Source organism: Miniopterus natalensis, chromosome 2 (assembly GCF_054644295.1).
Source record: "Miniopterus natalensis isolate mMinNat1 chromosome 2, mMinNat1.hap1, whole genome shotgun sequence".
Classification (NCBI taxonomy): Eukaryota; Metazoa; Chordata; class Mammalia; order Chiroptera; family Miniopteridae; genus Miniopterus; species Miniopterus natalensis.
The window spans coordinates 168358319-168381307 of record NC_142082.1 but is presented as its reverse complement, the minus strand read 5'-3'; the positions used below and the strand labels follow the sequence as shown (position 1 = coordinate 168381307).

At 43.3% G+C, this 22989-nt stretch overlaps 1 protein-coding gene across 2 annotated transcripts in view; it reads right to left on the bottom strand.

Annotated features, from left to right (window-relative positions):
* ANO2 (anoctamin 2) overlaps positions 1–22989 on the bottom strand; it is a 273310-nt gene that overhangs the window by 126917 nt on the left and 123404 nt on the right. The window contains exons 13-17 of one of the 2 annotated variants that reach the window (XM_087813973.1): positions 13975–14109; positions 9319–9479; positions 4609–4691; positions 2149–2160; positions 1814–1924 (exon numbers count right to left, since the gene is read on the bottom strand). In XM_087813973.1, coding sequence (XP_087670099.1) covers positions 1814–1924; positions 2149–2160; positions 4609–4691; positions 9319–9479; positions 13975–14109 — 502 coding nt within the window. The remainder of the gene's footprint in view (positions 1–1813; positions 1925–2148; positions 2161–4608; positions 4692–9318; positions 9480–13974; positions 14110–22989) is intronic. The other variant, XM_087813972.1, reaches the window with a different exon arrangement.

Sequence of the window (22989 nt, the reverse complement as noted above, 5' to 3'; positions counted from 1 at the left end):
ACAGAACTTAGGGAACACAGAAAGATGCTAACAATCGAATTCCAGGCCATTTTTATCTTACACTGCTCATTTGGGAAGGTCATCCCTGCAACACCCACTTCCCGGTACCCATGAGGCATTAGATGCTTTTTGAGCTTTGCATTCTCAACAGCGTAATGAAAATAGAGGTTGAATGCTAAAACATAAACATATGTATCATTCATAATACATTCAGATGATTTTCAATTATTCATGGTTCCTGAGAGTTACTTGACCTATCATGCATATATATCCAAGCAATGTTTATATTAGAACCACAGCCTCCATGTACGCAATTCTAGCTCCTTGGCATTCCCGTCTATGGAATTAAAATTAAATGAGTCAGTGGTCAATAAAAGTTACATGTGATTTCCATAAAATTATCTATTGTATATTTCTCTGGGGAGGAAAAACAAGGTTGCTTGGAGCTGTTGAAGCTGACAGGACACAGAATGCTTGCTTTCAGATGAGGGTGGTGGTGATGATTAGTCTTTCCTAAGAATGAATTCATTATTTCCCTGAGTAATTGGTGGTCTTGGATTTAACTTTCTATCTAGGAAAAAAAATAACTCGAAGGGCCACCCTCTTTCTCTTTAAAGTCCTGTTTTCTTTAAAAAAAAAAAAAAAAAAAGCTAGTGTTCTGGGCTCAAAAACAACACATTCTTCTGCTTTGATGCTTGAATAAATTTGCATGTTAACGTGAATGGTTTCAACTTAAAGAATGTAAAATTGAATAACATTTTAATTCAAATCCAAGATGGAGAAAAGATACATGCAAAAAACAACAGATTTTCAATCTTGTTGATTTTGTTTCAGGAACCAGATTAGAAAAGACATAAACACACGTGCACACACACACACACACACACACACACACTTGGTTTCAGAGAAGGGTGGCACTCAGAGGAGACAGGCACTGCTGAGGTGGAGCCCCCGCATCATACCCATCTCACACACACTGTGAGTGTTTACAGATCACAGCACAGATTCTGAAGCTCTGGTGCAAGATCTGAATGCCACCATAAAACTCAGAAATCTGACTCCGAAGCCATGTTCACCATCACATCCCTACTTTTGGAGACCCCCCTGGGTAAGATGAATGTAAGGAACTTTATATGCACAACTCAAGCAAGTTTGCCTCTGCTGGCCCTAAGAGCCATATCCTGCTTCATCCCTTGATTTCTCCACTGCAAGTCAAAGGCAGTATTCAAAGTGGTTAATGTACAGACTGTCGGTGATGAAACCTGGGTTGGAATTGCAGATCCCCCCACCATTTATTTTCTCAGTGACCTCTGGCAAATGACTTAATCTGTGGACATAATTTTTTTCATCAGTGTTCATTTACATAACCATAGTACCAGCCTCATAAGTTTATTGTGGCAATTAAATAATATAAGGCACTTAGAACAGTGCCTAACCTAGAGCAAGCATTCGATAAAGGTTGGCTGTCATTGTGCTGGTTGGTATGGTGGTGGTGGTTATTATTATTAGATATTTAGATGATGGAGACCAGAGGAACTGGGCCTGACAATTGTTTCTTTCTTCTCCAACCTGCTGTCTGATATTGTCCAGATACCACCCAGGAAAGAGAGAAATCAAGTCAGGGCAAAAGCCTACTACCCATGAGCTCTCACTGCAGGCCAATCAGAGATGGCATGCTCTCATTCCATCCTGTCTTGCCCCTGTCAGCCCTTTTTAACAGCCCAGTCTCTGTCCATGAAGGAGTTCCAAATGAAATGACAACAGGATCTTGAGAAATAAAGAAGACAGCGAGTAACAAGCACCAGCATCTTACCTCATCCTCACACTCGGTTGTGTTGGTCCCCAATTTCTGGACAGCTGACTCATCACTCTTATTTAACACTTTTTCTCGAACTTTGGCTTCATACTCAGGCCGGGAATGTTCCTAAAACCCAAGAGTCAAAGAGTGGTTAGTAAATGGGCAGAAGAGTGACATTGGCCTGTGGGCTATAACCAGACACCACAAGTACAGTAAAGTCAGGACTTAGGATCGGATTCTATTGGACATGAGCTGCCACACCACATACAACCACGAGGAGTCTAGACCAGGAACACAATGTGGAAGAGATAGGGGACAAACAGCACTTGTTACCACACTGAAAACCAAACCTGGGCACGTTCCTGAGGATGGCGCCAGTGTTAAGAAAGGAGAAAGGAAATGTTAACTTGGCAGCTGATACAAAGAGAAGGGACATGCTTTGCATAGCAGTTTGACCAAAGACAGAGGGAAGCATCTGTTCATCCCACCAACTATCTACATACCTCAGACTTTAAGTTTCAATGAGCCAGATCCCAGCTGGAGAAACAGATGTGCCCCACAGCTGGGAGTTAGGGCAACAACAAAACTTCCTCCCTGCTCCACTATTCTACAAGCTAAAATGGCGACTAATAAAAATCAAAGTTAAAAGTGGCCATAGGGAATCTTAAAACTCACTTGCCTGGACCTATTTCCTGTGCAGCCTAAGTGATTAACTCATTGGCAAGTACACCAGTGCTCAGGAGACACCACTGCGCCATTCAGCAATACAAACGCTAGAGTGACTCACCAGGCATGGGAAAGCACACCTAACTAATCAAGAAGATCTGGTCAAATCAAGGCAGATGGTGGAGCAAGAAGACGAGTGACTTACTTCAAGGAGAATTTAACAGTGTACACCTGGCCTCACTGGCAGGTCTTCTCCACAGCATCCAAGGACGAATAACTATAGGTGTGAGGACTTCATGTTCCTGCATCACTTACCAATAACTCCTAGGCAGGGATTATAACCCTATCGGCGATTCCAGAAGCCAACAAGCTAGGCTCCTGGCCTGTCTTTAGCTTTCCCAAGACGTGCCATGATGTTGGAGAGGAGAAACCATGCTTGTGACTAATAAACATAACCAATACAACAGGAGATGATGCTAGGTGTTTTTAAGGCCCACTATCATCAACCAATCTCTGAGGAACAACCAAACCCAAGAGTCACCCTGGGTCAGTGCAGCTCCTGCCTAAGAGGCCTCCCTGTGGAACCAGCTGGACATCATCAAGAGACTCACTGAAAAACTTCTTTGGGTCCTGTTTGTGCTTGTTGAAGGAAGACCTACCAGACCTCAAGAGTCTTTTGCTCAAAAGTGGGGCAATCTTCAGCTCAGTGGGCCTCTCTTGTCCAATTAACTTCTGCCAGTCAGGCCCTAGGTGCTCCTGGGAACTCTTAGCTCGTGTGGCTTCATCTGAAAACTCCATCCTCTCTGAAGACAGAACCCATATGTATATTCTCTCATTTGTCATGTAATCCATGATGCTGTTAGTCTCAGGGCATATGCCTAATGCAAAGGACTGGATAGAGTGAGCATATGCACTTAGTACATTACCATGCCCATGTGCTCAAAGGCAAGCTGACTAATTTGAGCACTAAGGAGAATAAATCATGTCACACCACACAAGGGGAGCCACATAGGCTCAAGAACAAGACTAAATTGGGGATTTCACTTGCTTGGCCATAAAACATCAGGGCCACAAAGTCAGAGGTCCTGTGCCCAAGGCAAGGTACATCAATTACTGTAGAAGAGTGTGGAAAAGGCCTGCTCTTCACGCAGTCACCATATGGCTTGTGGCCATCCTTAGCAAATGGGTACTTAGGCACTTGGAAGTGCCTCCTGGTCCTTCTAGACTCTGTCCCCAGCACCACATCCACAATGTACACAATACTGGGAACACCTATTTGATATTGACATTTGCTCTTCAGTCAATGGCAGCATGTGGGAATAGATAATTGTGAGCAACCATGTCACACTGCTCCTTGTCAACTCACCAACATCAAGACTGGAGCCCTAGTTCTCAAAAGAGCCTGGCGGGAAGGCTGATTTGTTCCATCCTTTAAATTTAGGGAAAAGCAAAAGTAGGTTTACAGTTGTTCATATGGAAAATAATACAATAATTAATAAATAATAATACAAGAATAAACTTTCTCATACTCACAACTGTAAACCTACTTTTGCCCAACTCTATATCATCTGTCCATAAAATTAGATTCTTGAAGAACCTACCCTTTACCCTTAGCTCATGCTCCAGTTGCACATGGGGTACTTACACTGTAAAGGTCTAATGGTTTTCTTCTTCCATAGGCATCAAAGACAACCAGCATCTGGCACCCATGCCTCTCCCTTGGCCCTCAGTAGGCTCACAGAGGCATTCTGACATTTCTTGCTCTGGGAGCAATTCCTATTCTCTAGATTTATGCTCACTAGAACCAATGACATGGGATCTAGAAGTATGTTGAGTGAAATCTCAAGGCTACCACAAGGCTTACCTTTTGTGCCATCTCTTTTCCCAGAGAGGGATGCTGGGACATGTGGCTACCCACCAGGCCCAATGTCTTACAGCTCTAGAAAGGGAACTTGAATTTTTTGTCTCAGTGCATATCAACGATGGCTTAGCCCATGAAGTGAAGCTAGAAGAGCTGCCACAGTGAGACCAGGCCAGTAACTGGCTGATGTGACATTACACATAAGTGGTTATCCCACTCAATACTGTCTATTTGCAGGGTCAAAGCAAAGCAAGGACCCAGAGAAATATGCAAAAGAACTCACTTCTTCCTCTTCTATGCCGGTTAGGTCCCAGAAGTAGCCCAGTCGCATCTGTAATCTCTTCCAGTTTTCGAGAAACATGGTAGCTTAAAAGGAAAGAAAAAATTCTCATAATTTTGAAGAGTGGATTTTGAGTACTCTGAGTTCACCAGAGTGGCAGAGAATAAACTTATAGATTTCAAATTTAGGAGCTCTCTTTAAAGCTTTATTTCCCTCTTCCTACTTCTACCTGGGAATGCTCTAATTAAATATTCCACATCCTTAGGAGCTGTGTAGATACATTTAAAGGGACACACACATACCTTTCCCCACTTCTAGCTTATGAAAAGAGGGTGAGAATTGATCTCAAGAAGTGAGGAAGGATGGCAGAATGAAGAAAATGAGAATGAAAGAGTTTGTAGTCTTTTTTTTACACACCTCATTGTGCCTATCATACATTCTTTCTTCCTGCACCTTCCTCAACACTCTCACTTTTTCCGTCCTCTTTTTTTCTGTCCCTAGCACCACTTTCCTTCTGTGGGCCTTAATGATCACATTCTGAGGTTATGTAACAGTCTCCTAATAGTTCTACCTGACTCCAGAGTCTCAGCCTTCTAATCCGTCTTGCATGCAGCTGATAGACTAGTCTCTCGTAAGTGGTATTCATTCATTCATCCATTTCTTAGCCAACATTTGTTGAATGCCTGCCATATGTACACATCCGTCAGTCTGCCTGCTCCAACCACAGCTTCTTGAAGGGCCAGCCCAACATGCTGCAGAAAGACCAACACCCTCTACTCTACAGCCATGGTTTATGATACCAGGATTGAGCATCTGATCTAAAGTCTGCCAATGGACCAGATGCTCTCTTTGGAAAACTGCAACCGAGAGACACAAAGAGAAGCAGAGAAGGCAGAAACCAAGCAGCACCTCAAAGAAGGAGAAAGGGCTGTGGTTTCTGATAACAACTCCCAACTCCAGCTCCAGTTCCCCAGTGGCCTGCCTATATTTCCTCCATCTGTGAGCTTGCTTCTTGCCTTCTTACAGAAGAACTCCTGTTATATGAGCAAACTTGAACGAATTTTTTTAATCCTGAAAAAAGAACTAGGCCTGACTAAGGTATCTGCAAACACAAAACACTATTCTAGGCATCACGCAGATGAAATAACTCTGATGTGGATTTTGCCCTCAAGGTGTTTACGGTCTATGCGGAGAGGCTGCAAATTCCTACAATACAAGGCACAGAGGGATGAGGCCTTAAAACGGATACCGATGAAAAGCTGTGGACATGCAGGAGAGGGAGTGCTAGCTGCCAGGGAAGGCATCTGAGCTGAGTCTTGATGAACGATAGCATTCAGGCAGTGAAAAAGGGGTGGAGAGAGGAAGGCTGCCAATATCCGCCCCCTCACCCCAGCTGCTGAAATATTCAATGGCTTTTTATGACCTAAGTTCCGTCTGAATATTGGAACCCTGTATATCTGACCAGACCCATCTGTCTAAATCTATTCCCACCATTTCTCCACATACACTTTACGCCTGCATTGCTGCTGGCGCTGTCTCCTCTCTGTCCTCTTCATTCCCAACCTATGCAAACTATTCCTCTCTCCTATGTTACCTGCCAATGTCTACCCTCATCCCTTCCTGACCAGCTCAAGTCCCACTTCTTCCATAAGCTCAGGCTCAAGGGCATCCTCTCCTCCACACTCCTACTGCCCTTAGGGTCTGCTGCCCTGTAAAGGGAAGCGATATGACCCTCCCTGAAGCCTCCCCTACACCTCTACACCACATCCAATAAAACTCCGGGTGCCCTTCATTGCCACTGTGCTGGACTGTTGGCCGCCATGCAGGTCTGCAGTGCATTAACAGATCTGTAAACTCTTTCTTGGCTCCTAGCTGCCTCTGTTTACCTCGGGCACAGCACAGAACTGAGCATAACAAACACCACGGACTGGTTAAATATGCAATTACTTAAAGCTTCATTTGTTTTACTTGGTGTAACATGACAGTGCACTGATCTATGTTTTCTCCTAGGATTTGAGGCTTTTTTGTTTAAGTACATCCTGACCTCCCAACACTGGCATTGCCCCAGGGGATGCAAAGAGGGATGCCACTCCTCTTCCCATGCTCTTCTCAGTGCCTGAGGAGAGGTCTGCACACAGTAGGGCTCAGAGTGCTTCTGACAGCAAGGTCCAGACAGAAGTCAGACTGTAGGAACGGACAAGAGGGGCAAAAGAGTCACTGAAAGAGGAGCCATGAGGACAAGGGAGGGCCATAACAATGAAGAGCTGCTCACAATTCCTGCTACATATTATGTGCCAGGCACTGTGCTAAGTGCTTTGCACACATAGCTCATTCATTTGTACTGGAATACTATGGGATAGGTATTACTCCACCCATTTTACAGATGAGGACAATGATGCTCCAAGGTTAAGTACTGTGCCCCAGGTTACATGGCACCTTGATTAAGAGCATTGACTTTAGTGACACAGCGCTAGATTTGCATTGGCTTGCTATGGGAGCCACAGCTGGAAGGGGCAGGATTGAGACACACATCAGGCTGTCCCCAAAGTCAAAAAAGGGTTTAGAAACCCTGTTCCTTTACTTTTCTTTTTAATAGAGTTTCACTCTTTCCACAGTTCCCTGGAGCCTGAGGTGAGAACAGAAGAGGGGCTGGGGCTGAAGACTCCAATTGACCCAGGTCTTCCTGACTAGTGCGCTCTATGCACCCTGTCTCAGCACCCCCTCTCCTACTCCACAATAGCCTGAGTCTCTTTCTGTGGAGAACCACTTTGTCTTCCCAGCCTTATTCCTGGCAGGCCTGGGCCCTGGCCCAGGCCCACCCAGCAAAGCACTGCTGATCATAATAATCATGGTAACGAGAGGCATTACTATTATTTTTAATTGTAATATGTAGGCAATCATGCCCAGGGGCTCTTGGCTGCTGTAACCAAATATACAACCACATAAAACACAGCAAGGCTGTTAAAAAAAACAAAAAACAACCAAGCCCTACCTTTTGCCAGGAAGCTCTGACACAATCTCACCCTTTTGCATTCCCTACACTGCTTTCTGAGAGGAAGAGAGGAGCCAGGGATGCGGGTAGTAAATCATTGAGAATCTCAGGAGGGGTGAGAGGTATCTGTTCATTACAGCTATCAAGAAAGAAGAGGCAGTTGTTGGGGCTTGAAAGTAGGCAAGTAAAATTGAAAACCAAGTTTCTCTACAACGAGGAATTATGCAGCTCATCAAAGTTCTTAAGGATCATGGACCCAGTGTTACTAAGCTTCAGCTATTCAATCATTGTAATATCTGTAAGATCAATTAATTGCATTAGGGTTGCAATATATCAAAAACTCAATGCATATTCTGAGTTCCAAGTCAGTTCAAGTGGATTTTGGAGTAATTACAAGATGCCTTTGCTTGGCGAGGAGACAGAGCTGCCTCTGACTTCCCAGGTAACAAAACTTCAACTTCAGTTTATTTTACTGCCCCTTCCTGTGAACATTTCCAGACTATGTGCTCACAAGTGTCATTGCTTCCTGCTCCCTGCCCCCATTCTCATGAGCTCACCATCGCCCTTGTGCCCTGGGAAGCAGCTGTTCTCCCTGAGAGCAGAGTGTCCCTGGAAATTGTCTTTGGTGGCCTAAGAACATGGGAACCTTCCCAGCCTGGTTCTATCTCCACCCAAGTAGAGGTCCCTCCAGGGAATGGAGGACAGTTGCTCCCAGCACTGCTGAGAACAGACCTCTCCTTGTCTCCTTGCACTTTCAGGGGTGTGACTCACAGCCCCATCCTGGCAGGTCCTCCAGGCCCCATGGAGTCAATGATAAACCAAACAGCCTCTGCAGCAGCATCATGGCCCTGCTGGTCTGTGACCCAATGGGAAAGCTAAGGGCCTGCATGTCCATGATGAGTAAAAAGCAGGTGGCTACTCAAGATGGGCTGAAGCATGTTGACTTGGTCCCTGTTTTAATACGCATCAGCGTGCCTTCTTGAAAATGCTCGGTTACCACAAGGTTGTTATTCCAGGTTATCCCAGTTTGTAAAAATAGATGTGTGTGTGTGTGTGTGTGTGTGTTCAGATGGATATGACCTAGAGAAAGCTTATTACCCTGATACTCTGGGATGGGAGGGGCAGAAGGGAGGAGAAAGACAATGAGGGAACTCTTTTTTCTTTCTTTCACAAATCCCTTCACGGAGTGGGAATACTGAAAACAGCACTGTGATGTTAAGTAAAATCTCTACAGTCTACACTCATGCTCTCCTAGAAATTACACTAAACCTGGAATCAAGAGACCAGGTTTAGGCCTGCCTTTACCACCAGCTAACTCTGTGACCATGGCCATTATCCCACCATGCTGAGTGTAATTTTGGGTGATAGCTATGACTTTACATGTCTTAGTAGATGTTCCTGGAGGTTCATTATGGATGTGCTAGGGGTTTTCAAATATGCATTGGTTCAAATTCTGATTAAATCATACATGAGACTAATACAAGGTTAACATTACTGTATCTTTATATATATATAAAGATAAATATATCCATGAGAATATCCCTAGTTTTATTCACATATATGAGTAAAAGAGAGAAACCTGTCATCCCTAAAATACTTCTTAAGATACAAGGACTAAATGCTAAAGGAAGTAAACTGAAGGATATGGCCATTAGTGAAATGGTCACTGTGCCCATTTCAAGGTACCACTCACATAAGCAAGCCTCATGATAACCACTTACCCCACAGAGCCATGAAGATGGAGAAGAAGACGGTGGCAGGGTTGTCAAATAGGTGGCTGGCCCGTGCTGTACCACAGGCTGAGCTGAGGTTCCAGTAATCACAGGACTTGTCACACAGGGGACACATAGTGAAGGCATTCTGCTGGTCACACATCTCTTTGCTGCAGTAGACAGAGGCTACTGGGTCAGGTAGAGCTCACACAAGACCCACCCCAAACAAACCACCTCCAACACATCTTCTGAATCCATGGCTGAGCTTATCAACTCCATACAGGAGGTGTGTTAAAGAAGGTGGGATTGGATTGTTCACCTTGCAAGTGTTATTCTTGTATTTTGTCCAAAAAATGGATGAGCCAACTTTTGAGGTATGGAGTCCCTGCCATTAGAAGCATCCCAACAGAAAGTTAGTGACCATCTGTCAAAGATATTGTACACTGAATGATGCCTTATAAAGCCCCCTTCAAAATGTGTGGAATGTATGAAGCTGGTGGGAAGCACCAGCAGTTATGAATGAATCACCCTCCTGAAGTTAGATTTCACCATCATTCAAGCATAGGCTGTCTTCTCAAACCCACGGTCTGTCTCATAAATGCATAAAAATTGTCACAAGGAGAAACAAACATGAGCGGCTGTGTTGGCCTGACCAACATAGGCCCTTGCTCCTGGAAGGAGCATGCGAAGAAGAATGGAGTCAGAGCTGGACTGGAAGACCTTTTCTAAGTACATCAGCTGCAAGACCATTTGTAGAATGGGGATTAAGAACCTCAACCTAATAAAAATGATCATGACCACAAAATGGGATTAGGGAAAATAAAAGAATGAGGTAAATTCTTCCAAAGTCTAGATTCCATGAGCTTCGAGAGAGAAGCATGAGTCAAAGAACCATCATCTATGGTCTAACAGGTTCTCAGGGCATTTCTATTTATTAGACTAATGAATATATTTGAAATTCCATTCATTCATTATGTGATTAGCTGGATCCAATAAACTTAGGCTCATATGAGTGCTTGTAAATAAGAAACAAGGAACAACCAGTCCTAACTGGCTTCCCAATGTCTCTCCACACCACATATTGGTAGGAAAATGAATGAACGTATCATTCTGGTGTGTAATATTCCTCCTGCGGAATGGGTGGATGATTAGGCTCATGGTTTGGGGAAAAGGGTGGAGAACTCAAGATTTCATGAAAATGAAGCATTGGCTGTTCTTGCAGAGCATCTAGAGACACAGTGATGGGGAGGCAGGGGATCCTATGCTGGAAACTGCTGCTGTGTTTTCTCTGGAAAGAGGCAGCAGAGGGTGCTATGAGCATGGCTGGCTAGTGGGAGGCCACTGCCAGTGAGCAAGCTGGTACCCTGTGTGCTAAACAAGTGCTTGGATTCAACCCAGAAGTCAAAGGGATGCCTGGATCTAGTTTTCCTTCATTAAGAAGTTGAAGGGTTTTACTAAGGGCTCTCACTGTCTGTCAAGCCCCAGATTTCAGGCCCGGTTTTAATGAGCTATTAAGTCCACCGCAGGAAAAGGCCCCTGTGTGGGAGAATGGAAACTCCAGGTGTCCTAGGATAAATCTTGGTTCCTCCACTGACTCGCTGCTAAGCTCTCCATTGGCAAGTGTCAATAGCAGTGACTCATGCACATCGACAATATTAAAGAGCAACATTTTATTAATAAGCTCAGCCGTGCTAGTTTCACCTGGGCATGTTCTTACTGTTCACTGGAGAGCAAGGTTTATTTCAAGTCTCCTGAGTCAGATAAGTGTTCGCTGCAGAGTTGAGAAGGAGTTGAGGCTTTCAGAGAGGAGAGGGCCCTCTTGGAAAACAAATTCACACCAAAAATTGTTGGTCTGTATAAATTCTAGTAAAATGTGGTGCTTTGAAGCCGAGTCTGAGAACATCTGAGTAGGGACTTTGTTCTTCAGGGGTTTTTATACATAGGTTGGGGGAAGGAATGATCCTAGTCAACCCTAATAAAATCTAGTCAGTGCTAAAATGTGGATGAAAAAGTATTAGCAACCAACTTGGTGCAAAGAATTTTGAAACTTAAGTGCTATGTAAATTACTGGTTTTAAAATTAGAGTATAGTCAAGTCTCAATCATTTGTACAATATGGCAGCTACTGTAGCACAGGCCCTCCTCAATCAAATAATGTATTTCTTCAAACTGTCATTTTCTCTAGAAAGCACAGGTTGATAAAAACCCAAAGCAAGTGGTGTTCTTAAGGAGTGACTCATGGCTCACAGTTTAGGTGGCACATAGCTGTGCTGGCAGAAAGAGAGAAGGTGCAATGAGGCAATTACTCAGGAAATTCAGACAGAACATCTGTTATTAAAGTTCAGACTTAAATGAACCAAATTTTTTCAATATGGTTTAGATTAATCAGCTTTTTAAAAATGCTCCAGTCTTTCCTACCCATGTAAGCAAATGCCTAACAAATGGAACCAATCCTTTGGTGAATAGAGGAAAGTTCTATAGATGTATCATGCACATATGGGATTATTACTTACAAATGATACTTGTATCTCACATATCAAAGTTATTGGCAATAAAAGGTACCATTTAAAGTTCCACATAATGTAAATTTTCTGGTTTTGATTTTGTACTGTAGTTATACAAGACATAACCATCGGGGGAAACTGGGTGATGGGTACATTGTACCCCTTGGTACTCTCTTCGCAACTTCCTGTGAATCTATAATGTTTTCAAAATAAAAAGGTTTTAAAAAGTGATACATAGGTCGTAACTTCCAAGCTTAATGCCAAAATTAGAAACCCCTAAAATAATCCCAGGAATAGTGCAAGTTTTTAATTATGCTTAGGAGTGGCTGATATACACAGAGTCTGAAAGAATGTGAATTTGTTTAGATTTAGTATTGGGGTTTGGAGGCCATTCCTTCGTTGATAGGAGTGATATTTTGTGAGTTTCCATCAGGCCCACAGAGCTTGGATTTTTTATGGCTGTACAATTCTGATTCACAATATGATTAATTTTTTCTATCATTTACACCTTCTTGATTTGCCACAATCTACCCTGAATCTGAAAAAGTGACAATCCAAATTTCAATTTTATAACAGTTAATTTCAAACTTTTTTGACTATGACCTACAGTTTGAAAGTCTTTTATATCATATTCCAGTATGAAAATGTATACATGCCATCTTCCCATAAACACACCCATGTATCTAAATAAAATCTCATGCAACTATACTTACACTTTGTTTTTGTGATGAATACTAATATTATACATCATTCTACTCTCTCCTATCTTATTCTAGTTCATTTAAAACATAACAATTAAACTGGTTCCATAATTCATGAATGAGATGCTACCCATAGTTTTTAAAACATCACACACTCTGGCAGGCAATATGATACATCTGCAATGATAATAATCACATTTTACATGCTTATACATCGATACATATGTGAGTGTGTGTGCATGTGCATAGATATATGTTTTTGCAGCATGTATAGACCACAGTCATTCCCAGTTTCAGTGGTCACTGTTCTATGTTTTCCCATATGGGCACAAGTTCCAAGTCCTGATATAAACCAGCACACTGACGCCTCACTCACTCTACTGGCATTGGTTCTTTAAGCACAGTATGGAGATTTCCAGTTTTGGTCAACCTGAGGTCCAGCTCTAGGGATCACAACTAGGCAAGGAAAACATAAGAGCCGTGTTTTCTGAGAATGTATCAGGCAAGGCCAGTTGAGCTACTGGGCTGCTGGGGAGGAGATGAGCTCTCTGGAAGACTTCACAGCTACTGGAAAAAGCAAAGACTCTGGAGCAGCAGGAGGCCACAGAGGTCAAATCTCAACCCTGATAATTAGTAGTTGTTGAAATTGAATAAGTTATGTGACCTCACTTATCATCAATTTCTCCATCTCCGTTAGGTGAAAATAATAACTACCTTATATAGAATTTACAATGTTCATCTCTGCAGTAACCAAGAAACTAGTGCATAAAACCACCTAGCACCATGCCTAGACAAGGTAGGTATTTGGTAAGTCTTAGTGCTTCCCTGATGCTAGAGGGCAAAGAAAGTAAGCACTTAAAAATAGAGCTTACTTTCTTTGTAGGCTCTCTCTTCCCCATAAGGACTAGACTTTGTTCCATTTCTTGGTTCTCCAAGAGCCCCACCATGGGAACTGTCACCTCCTGTAGTTTCTGACTCCTGGACCAGAGGCTGGGCCTTCCTCAGTTCCAGAGCTGTCTGTTTCTATAGACAGCCTCACAGCATTTTATCCCAACAGTGTTTGACCAAAAGACATGTGATCTTTACCCAAGACCATTCAATACTTCCTGCCTTGGATCTTATGGGAAACCTGGGGGTAGGGGAGAGTCATGAAGTTAAAGGGGAAAAGCATTTTTCAGGCACAATTTTTTCATCAGGCATTATCCACCTGCCCACATCAGAACCTGGCTCTGGAGAAGGGCTTGACTAGGAAAGAAAATGGATCATGCCCAGCATGGCTATGAAGCTATTCCCAGAATCCATAGCTCCCAGATCTGTCTCTGGAGAAAAGTTACATGTGTGGTAAGCGGAGGATAGAGGGCGAGGACTTTAGAAGGAGATGTGTGAAACGTACTTGCAACTAAGATGAAACTCCAAACTACTGGCATGGGAGTCCAGCCCCTTTCTTTAAAATTGTCTTACCTTGGAATATCTTCTTCAATTGTTGCACACCCATAAAGAAACACAATCACGCCAATTACAGAAGATGGGATGAGGAATGATGTATATAATCCCAGCCAAGCAAAATACAGTCCAATTTTTTCTCCAAAATACTTTCTGGAAAAGAAAGTATAACACATATTAAGAACATTTATATACTTTCCTCATTTCTGTTGGTTCTAAACCTGACAATGGGTCTGCATAAATAAAAAGGAATGGAAGCTACATGAAAGGGGGACCTTAGCACAAGGAACCAACAACTGGTCTTCTCCGAAATGAATTACATTCCATTGGAATAACATATACACACCTGTCCTGGCTGCCTATGTGAAAGAGCTGCAAGAAGGAATCCAGCCCTCACAGCAAACGAAACATATTCCATAAATTTTGGCATCTCCACCAGACAAACATGAATAACACATCATCGTTCCACGAATGCCGTGAAACCCACAGGAAAACACACCTTTTGGAACTGGCTTATTTAAACAAAATACACAAATTATATACTTGAGGATGTACACTTATGTACACAAACTAACATAAATATACTCACAGAAAAATTACTAGAATAAATTTGATAAAATATTAGTAATAGTTTCTTTAGCTAATAAAATAATGGGTGGTTTTTATCTCTTTGTTGTTTTTTTAATCTTTCTGTATTTTTAACTCTCTTCTTTGTTAATGAATTACTATTATAATTTTTAAAAATGGATTCATTTTAAAAAGAAAATTTACCATGACATATCTTTTTTTATTCCCAGCTCATAAAGTTAGTAAATTATCACACTAAGCCTCTAAAAAGGTTTTTTCCCTTAAATAAATACTGGTTATGGACACCTGATGCAAAAAAAACAATCCACAGAGGAGCAGTGTATTTTATTTCTCAAGAGCCTCTGACATAAAATCCAGGAGGGAAATGGGAGCTCAGCCCATGCTGTGATGGAAACACTAAGAGTGAGAACAGTGAATGGCCTGGCCTCTTTATCCACTACCCGAGGGGCTCTCCCCACTAGGATGCAGACAACTGCGAGAAATGTAGCTTCCACCCTAACAAGAGAAATATGGATAGCCTGTGAAAATAGAACTCTTCTTGAACCCATCAGAGTGGAGGTTGCAAGGGAACCAGGCAAACTAAATTTTAAAAAGAGAGAGAGAAGCCCTTCCAAGGAAAGGTGGGACACACAAACACTTTCATATTTGTAACCATAAAAGTGAGTAGGAAGAAATAGAGAAATTTTTTTAATTTCTAGAAGGCTGAGTGTAGGTTAGCATGACAGGTTAAAGTAACTAGGTGCTCCAGACACAAGAGGAGTTTGCACTCATTCATAAGATCCTATCCAACAGCCACCACCCAGTAGTCATGAGGATAGTGGGCAAGGTAGGGAAACGGGAGCTCCTTTAGTTCCACACAGCCATGAAAGTCCACCCATCTCTCAGGACCATCTCCCATTCAAACCAAAAGCCTTAAGCAGTGAGCAACAAGGTCAGCAGTCTGCTGCTAGGGGAGGGCCAGGAAGGAGACCTTTCTGTGGCAAAGGACTGCTGAGAGCCAACAGTAAAGGGAACAACGAGAACAAATTCTCAGCCCTCCATGGCCCACACAAAGCATACAGTAATAGCACCCCACTGCTGAAGACATCTGAAATATGTGGTCCAGTGAAGGTGACTCTAGCAACGACAAAATCCAAACCTCGCTCATCCTCTGACTGCACTGACTCCCCTCCCCTCACTAGCAGCCTGACAGAAGAGATATAGCACATTTCCAGGGCTAAACATCATTTACTTCAGTTTCTACTGCTCTTTCATACACAATGTCCAGAAGTCAGTAAAAAATCTTGAGACACATGAAAAATAATAAACCCATTTTTATTGTCAAGAAATAAGGAAATCAACAAAACCAACATTGATCTAGATGCCAGAATTATCAGATAGAGACTTTAAAATAATTAAAATTAATATGTGAGGAAGAATTTCATGCAAAAGAGGGACAACATGCATGAGAAAATTGGGAATTTTCATAGAGACAGAAATACAAAAATGTAAAATTAAAATGCTAGAAAATAAAATGACAAATGATACCAGATATGAAAATGCCTTCATTAGAGTACCTTAGCAGGAGACTGAACACAGCCAAGGAAAGACTCAAGATGTGAGTCAATAAATATTACCCAAACTAAGACACAAAGAAAAAAAAGAGGAAAAAAAGAAAAAAAATAACCTAGCAATCAACAGTTGTAGGATAATATCAAAGCACTTGTCATATATGTAATTGAAGTCCCAGAAGGGTTAAGAGAAATATAAATGAAGAAATATTTTAATGGAACATGACTAAACATTTTCCAAAATTAATCAAAATTACTAAATCACAGATCCAAGAACTCCAGAGAACCCCAAGCAGAATAAATACAAAAACAAAAATAAAAACCCACATACCTAGACACATCATAATCAAATTTTTGAAAACCAAAGGTAGAAAGAGAAACTCTTTAATTAACCTGGGGTGGCAGGGGTAGGGGAGCAGGGGGAAGAGGAAGGAAGAAGAAAGAATATAATACACAAAGGAACAAAGAGAATATTTACAGCCAGGAGCCAGGTGGGAAACATAAATGACTGAAGAAAGCCAAGTGTGACAAACCATAGCTTCTCCAGTGGAAAACTAGAGAGCTCAGGTCGATCTATGGGGAGCAATAACTATTTAGCTCTACCAGCCCAGGGTGGCATGTGGGGAAATGGGACAAATAATGTCCGACCCCACAATTTTCCCAGAAAAGTTAGAAATCTGTATTTCTCTTAATTTTTCAATGTTGGCGACTAATTCAACTGAAATACAAATGTGCAAGGCAAGCAAAGGACATCCAAGGACTGGACAATGGCCAGGGGCTATTAGTTGGTACCTTTGTGCTATAACAGAGATCACAGAACATAGGCTCTGGAGTGGAAGGAGCTGGGCATGAATCTGGCCTCTGCTGTTTCCTAACTTGGGAAAGTTTCTCCGAGTCTCTCAGCTTTATTTTTTCCATTTAAAAATATGTTAATATGAAAATTAAATGAGCAACATACATGAGGACATAGTAAGCAAGTAATGAATATTAGCTGCTGTTGGTGATATTACTCTGGAAATCCATGTGATCTACTGCATTGAAATGAACTTCTGTTCATCAAATGACACTATTGAGTGAAAAGACACACCACAGAGTGGGAGAAAATATTTGCATACATATACCCAACAATGAACTTGTATCCACAATACATAAAGAACTTCTACAGGTCAGTAAGAATTTGGCAGGCAGCCCAATAGAAAAATGAGCAAAGACTTGAAGGGACCCTTCAAAAAACAGGAACCCAGGAGAAACAAGATGGCGCGTAGGTAACAGCGGCACCCGCCGCCTCCCGCAACCACATCAAAATCACAACTAAAATACAGAACCACCATCACTCAGAGCCCCCTGAGATCCGGCTGCACAGAAGCCCCACAACCAGGGAGCTGAAGGAGCACCAAGACCGGGAGGAGGGCGGAGACGCGGGCGGATCGGGGCTGAATCCTGGAGACGCAACCACGGGCGCACACCCGGTGCCACGGTTGAAACCCAGGAAGGAATCTCCAAGGTAGGGGTTTCCTGGAGGAGTGAGGGGTCCCGGCCCCACAGCAGGCCCCAAGCCCAGGGCTCCAGGGCCAGGAAGAGATGTCCCCACAACTCCGGGCTGTGAAACCAGCGGGGACTGTGGCTGAGGGTCACGGAGGCTGCGGGAGCCCCAGCAGCTCCTCTAAAGGGCCCGGCACGGACTCACTCGGACGCTCCCTCTGAGCCCAGCGCCGGGCAGCGGCCTGAAAGGACCCGGGACACTCGGGGAGGAACTAACCTGCCTGAGATCCGGGCGAGAGGCGGAGGGGCGGCTTCCTCCAGGCAGAAGGGCTGGCGGAGGCCATGGCTCCTTTGGCGAGTCCTCTTCGCACACAACCAGCAGGCAGGCGCCATATTTGAATCGCCAGCACCTGACTCACACCTTTGGCCCCGCCCCGTGATTCCCAGAGGCCCCGCCCCTCCCCACCTGCAGCTCATCCAGGCCATTTCCAGGGGCTTTTCTGTGCAAGTGGCCTCTGGAGCCTCATGCTTAGGACTTTCCTAAAATTCTCCCAAACAAGCAGCAGTGGGCCCCATACGGCTTGATAAGCGGCCCCAAGCCTGGCACTAGCGGCAACCTGCATTGGTGCATAGCTTGGCCTCTCCTGGACACCTCCAAGCCCAGCACAAGTAGCAGCCATCTACGGTTTGCTGTGTAGCTCATGCTGGGTAGCCCTGGGCAAGGCACTGGCACAGGCTGACTTTGCACCTCCCGGGAGGCCCCAGAGACAGTGGACCTGGTGGTCAGACTCGACCAAGCTGGATTACACCCTACCACATCCACAAGGGACACTCAAGGGGCGCACTTGGTGAACACCAAAGCTCCACTGAAGTAAATCCTGCTCCATAGGGGTATCTCCAGCACAGCAGCTCTTTGGCTGTAGTTGCAGCTGGTCCTCACAGCTGATTGGTCTGGGGGTCAGTTCCTCCCAGGGACGCCAACAGCAACCAAGGCTCAACTACAACAGGACAGTGCACACAGCCCACACAGGGGAGCACCTAGAAGGCCCAGCTCAGGTGACTGGGGAGGCTGAGCTACTGGACCCTACAAGACACTGACTATACAAACCCTAGAAATTCCAGAAGACATAGCAGCTCTACCTAATACATAGAAAGAAACACCTGGAAGCAGCCAAAATGTGGAGGCAAAGAAACATGTCACAAAGGAAAGAACAGAAGAAATCTCTAGAAGAGGAACTAAATGAAATAGATCTAACAGACAGAGAGTTCAGAATTTTGTTTATGAGGATGTTTAAGCAGACTATTAGGGAAATAACTGAGAAAATCGATAACATAATAAAGTACCAATTTGAAATGAAGGCTACAGAAACTGAAATGAAGAATAATTTACACAGAATCAACAGTAGAATAGAGGACACTGAGAATCAAATCAGCAATTTGGAACATGAGGAAACAAAAAACACCCAACCAGAAGAGCAAAAAGAAAAAAGAATCCAGAAATATGAAAATAGTATAAGGAGCCTCTGGGACAACTTCAAGAGGCCCAACATTCGTATTATTGGGGTGCCAGAAGGGGAAGAAAGAGACCAAGGAATTGAAAACCTATTTGAAAAAATAAATACAGAAAACTTCCCCTACCTGGGGAAAGAAATCGCCTTACAAGTCCAGGAAGCGCAGAGGGTCCCAAACAAGAGGAACCCAAAGAGGCTCACAGCAAGACACATCATAATTAAAATGCCAAAGGTTAAAGACAAAGAGAGAAACTTAAAAGCAGCAAGAGAAAAACAGCTAGTTACCTACAAGGGAGCACCCATACGACTGTCAGCTGATTTTTCAACAGAAACTTTGCAGGCCAGAAGGGAGTGGCAAGAAATATTTAAAGTGATGAAAAACATAGAACTACAACCAAGATTACTCTACCCAGCAAAGCTATCATTTAGAATTGAAGGTCAAATAAAGAGCTTCACAGATAAGAAAAAGCTAAAGGAGTTCATCACCACCAAACCAGCACTACAGGAAAAGTTGAAGGGTCTTCTTTAAGAAGAAGCTAACAAACAAAAGAATCTGATGAACTAAATAGATCCAGAGACATTGACACATGCAACAGACGATCATATTTCAGAGGAAAGAGGGAAGCGGGGTGAAGGATGGGAAGAGATTAACCAAAGAAGTTGTATGCATAACCCATGGACACAGTTAATAACAGGGTGAAGGCCTGGGAAGGGGGTGGGAGCGAAGTGGAGGGGGTCAATTGGGGGGGGGGGAATGGGATACCTGTAATACTCTCAACAATAAAGATAAATTTTAAAAAAAAAAGAAAAAAAGGAACCCAAGTGACCAATAAACCTATAAAAAGGTGCTCAACTTCCCTAATCACCAGCTCACCAGATAAATGCAAGTGAAATCACAATGCAATAGCTCTACACATTCATGAGAATGTCAAAAATGAAAAAAGTGGAAAAATACCAACTGTGGGCCAAATCTGGAGAAACCAGAAAGCTCACATGGTGCTGGTGGGGCGCATACAGAGTGAGCCACTTTGGAAGAGCTGCTTAGCGGTATCTACTACAGCTGAGCATGGGCTTCCCTACAATCCAACAACTCTACTCCTAAGTACATACCCTATAGAAATGGATATATGTGCATCAAAAGATACAGACAGGAATACTCAAAGCAGCACTATTTACAATAGCCTCAAACTGGACACTACCCAAATGCCTGTAAATAATACAATGGATAAATACATTGCGATATATTTGCCCAGTGAGAATGAGCAAATTACAGGAACACACAACAATAGGAACAAATCTTACAAACATAATGTTGAACAAAAGAAGCCAGACCCTACAGAATGTAGATATACCGTATTATTCTATTTATATAAAGTGCGAAAGCAAAATAACTGTGCTAGAAGTCCCGATGGTAGTTAGCCTTAGGAAGGTAGTGACTAGAAGGGAGTATAGTTGGGGAGGGACCTTTGGGGTGCTAATAATTTTTTTTGTCTGGGTACTGCTTGTATGGGTGTGTTCACTTTGCAAAAGTTCAGCAAGCTATATATATTTATTATATATACACCTTTCTATATGTATGTTATACTTTGATTTTAAAATGGTTTTAAAAAGATACCAAATATCCTATAATCTTCAGGCCAACAGATTCCCTGGAGATCATTTGTCCATTCTCTTGACTTCAAGCCAGACAGCATTTAATCCATGTCAGACACACGTGTCTTTCAGGTTGTCTGTCACCAGAGCTGAAGGGGCGTTCTCCCCTGAACGAAGCACGAAGGCAGGCTAACAAAAGCCAAGGCTTCCCAAACACAGCCCTGAAACGCAAGGCTGGGGGTTGACAGGGCAGCCCAAGGCAGCGGTGGAGGCGAAGGACGCCGGCACCATTCCCAAGCGAGCAGATCAGAAGTTGAGCAAGAGATGATTAGCATGGAGCAGACATGCCAGCAGGGCTTGTTCCACGGGAGCTGGCCCTGTCAGCTGGAGAAGGGAACTTCTGTTCTCAGCTCCTGCCAAGCCCACATCACCTTCCTTCCTGGTCTCCCAAAAAGCTGTCAGGCTTTCCTGGCCCCTCAGGAGGTGGGTTAAAGGCAAACAGATTTGGGTACTCTTAGCAGCATAATGGGCAGGGGCCCAAAGAGAAAGTGCTGAGCCTTTAATTAAAGTTCACAGTGATTGATTCTCTGAAAGACAGCCTGGAATTCCCCAGCTATAGACGGCCAGGCAAGCCAGCAAAGGCCTCTCCTGGGTGAAACCATGAGATGGGGCCAGCGTGGGTTAAATATTCAGTCAATTCAAGGCTCAAGCTCCCTGTCAGAATGTTTTCTCCCAGCTCAAGGGTGTCCCCACAACCACTCCCTTTACAAGGTGGTATCCAGCTGAGGAAGAAATGTGTGCACCCTTATGATGGATGAAGAGAGGGAGCCTCTGACCCGAAGGCTGTCCCCTGGGGAATTCCTGGTTTAGACCTTGGAGCCCTGCAATGGTCAAAACTCCAACTTCATTTTCTCCTGCTGTCCCCCATTTTGGCTTTGCTCCAGCTCATGGGCCCCTTATGTTCCTCATACATACCACACCTGCTCCCACCTCAGGGCCTTTGCTATGGCTGTGCCCTCTGCCTGTAATACCCCTTCCTCAGACCTCACACTCACTTCCTCAGTCTCTGCTCCATCACCTCCTCAGAAAGGCCTCCTTTAATCACTTCATTCCAAACGTCAGCTGACCTCTCACCTTGTTTCATTTTTCTTTTTTCTTTTAAATGTTTTTATTGATTTCAGAGAGAGGAAGGGAGAGGGAGAAAGATGAAAACATCAATGATGAGAGTCATTGATCAGCTGCCTCTTGCACGCCCCCTGCTGGGGATTGTGCCAGAAACCTGGGCATGTGCCCTGACTGGGAATCAAACTGTGACCTCCTGATTCATAGGTTGATGCTTAAACACTGAGCCACACACCAGCTGGGCGCTTCATTTTACTTCATAACACTTAACATTACCCAACATTGTTTTCTAAATTTATTGGTGTTTTTGTCTGTCTCTGCTGCTAGAATATAAGCTTCATGAGAGCAGACACTTTCTGTCCTATTCACTATTGTTTCCTTAGTGCCTAGCATATGCCTGGGACACAGTGGTGGCTTAATAAGCATGTGTTTAATGGATGGCTAAATCCTCATGGTAACCCCATAAGGGGTTACTAGGCCTGTCCCTCCTCTAAGCAGGGAGTGAGCACAGCTCAGAGAAGCTGGGTAACTTGTCTCAGCTAACAAGATAGAATCTGGGCTCTGATCCTGGGCTGCCTGATTTCAAGCCTATACTTTACCCATGACATGTGTCTCTTAGGTCACAGGGGATATGATAATGCAGACTTGAGCCTCCTAGTTTGCTAAGTATTATGATTTATTTTCTACTTTAATAGAAAACTGAAAAGAACCCTAAGGAGAATCTAAAACAAAATTCTTCACTCAGTGATTTACAAAATCCAATAACCCCCAGAAGCGCATTCACATCAGAAAAGGCAGTCACGGCAGTGTTCCAATTTCTACTTGTTAAATAAGCAGTGCATAAAATGATTATTTAGACAGTTTCTGTTTATTAGTGAGCAGCATGAGAGCTTCCAAGTACACATCAGATGGTGATTAGAGACACATGCTCATGGCTAGTCCCCAATCATTTATCACCTAATGGTTTTGGCCATTTTACATTGTTTTCATTTTCATTCTTAAATAGTGTTTGGTGTTTTGTTTTGTTTTCCCATGTCCAATCTTTAAATAAAGATGGAAACATAAGGAACACTGATGGTGAAATATAGCACGTAGAGCATAAAAATGGCAAAAAAGAATTCGATAAATTTGCCTCAATGATACTCACATAGATCCATAAAATGCATGCAACTGAACAAAACTATTAT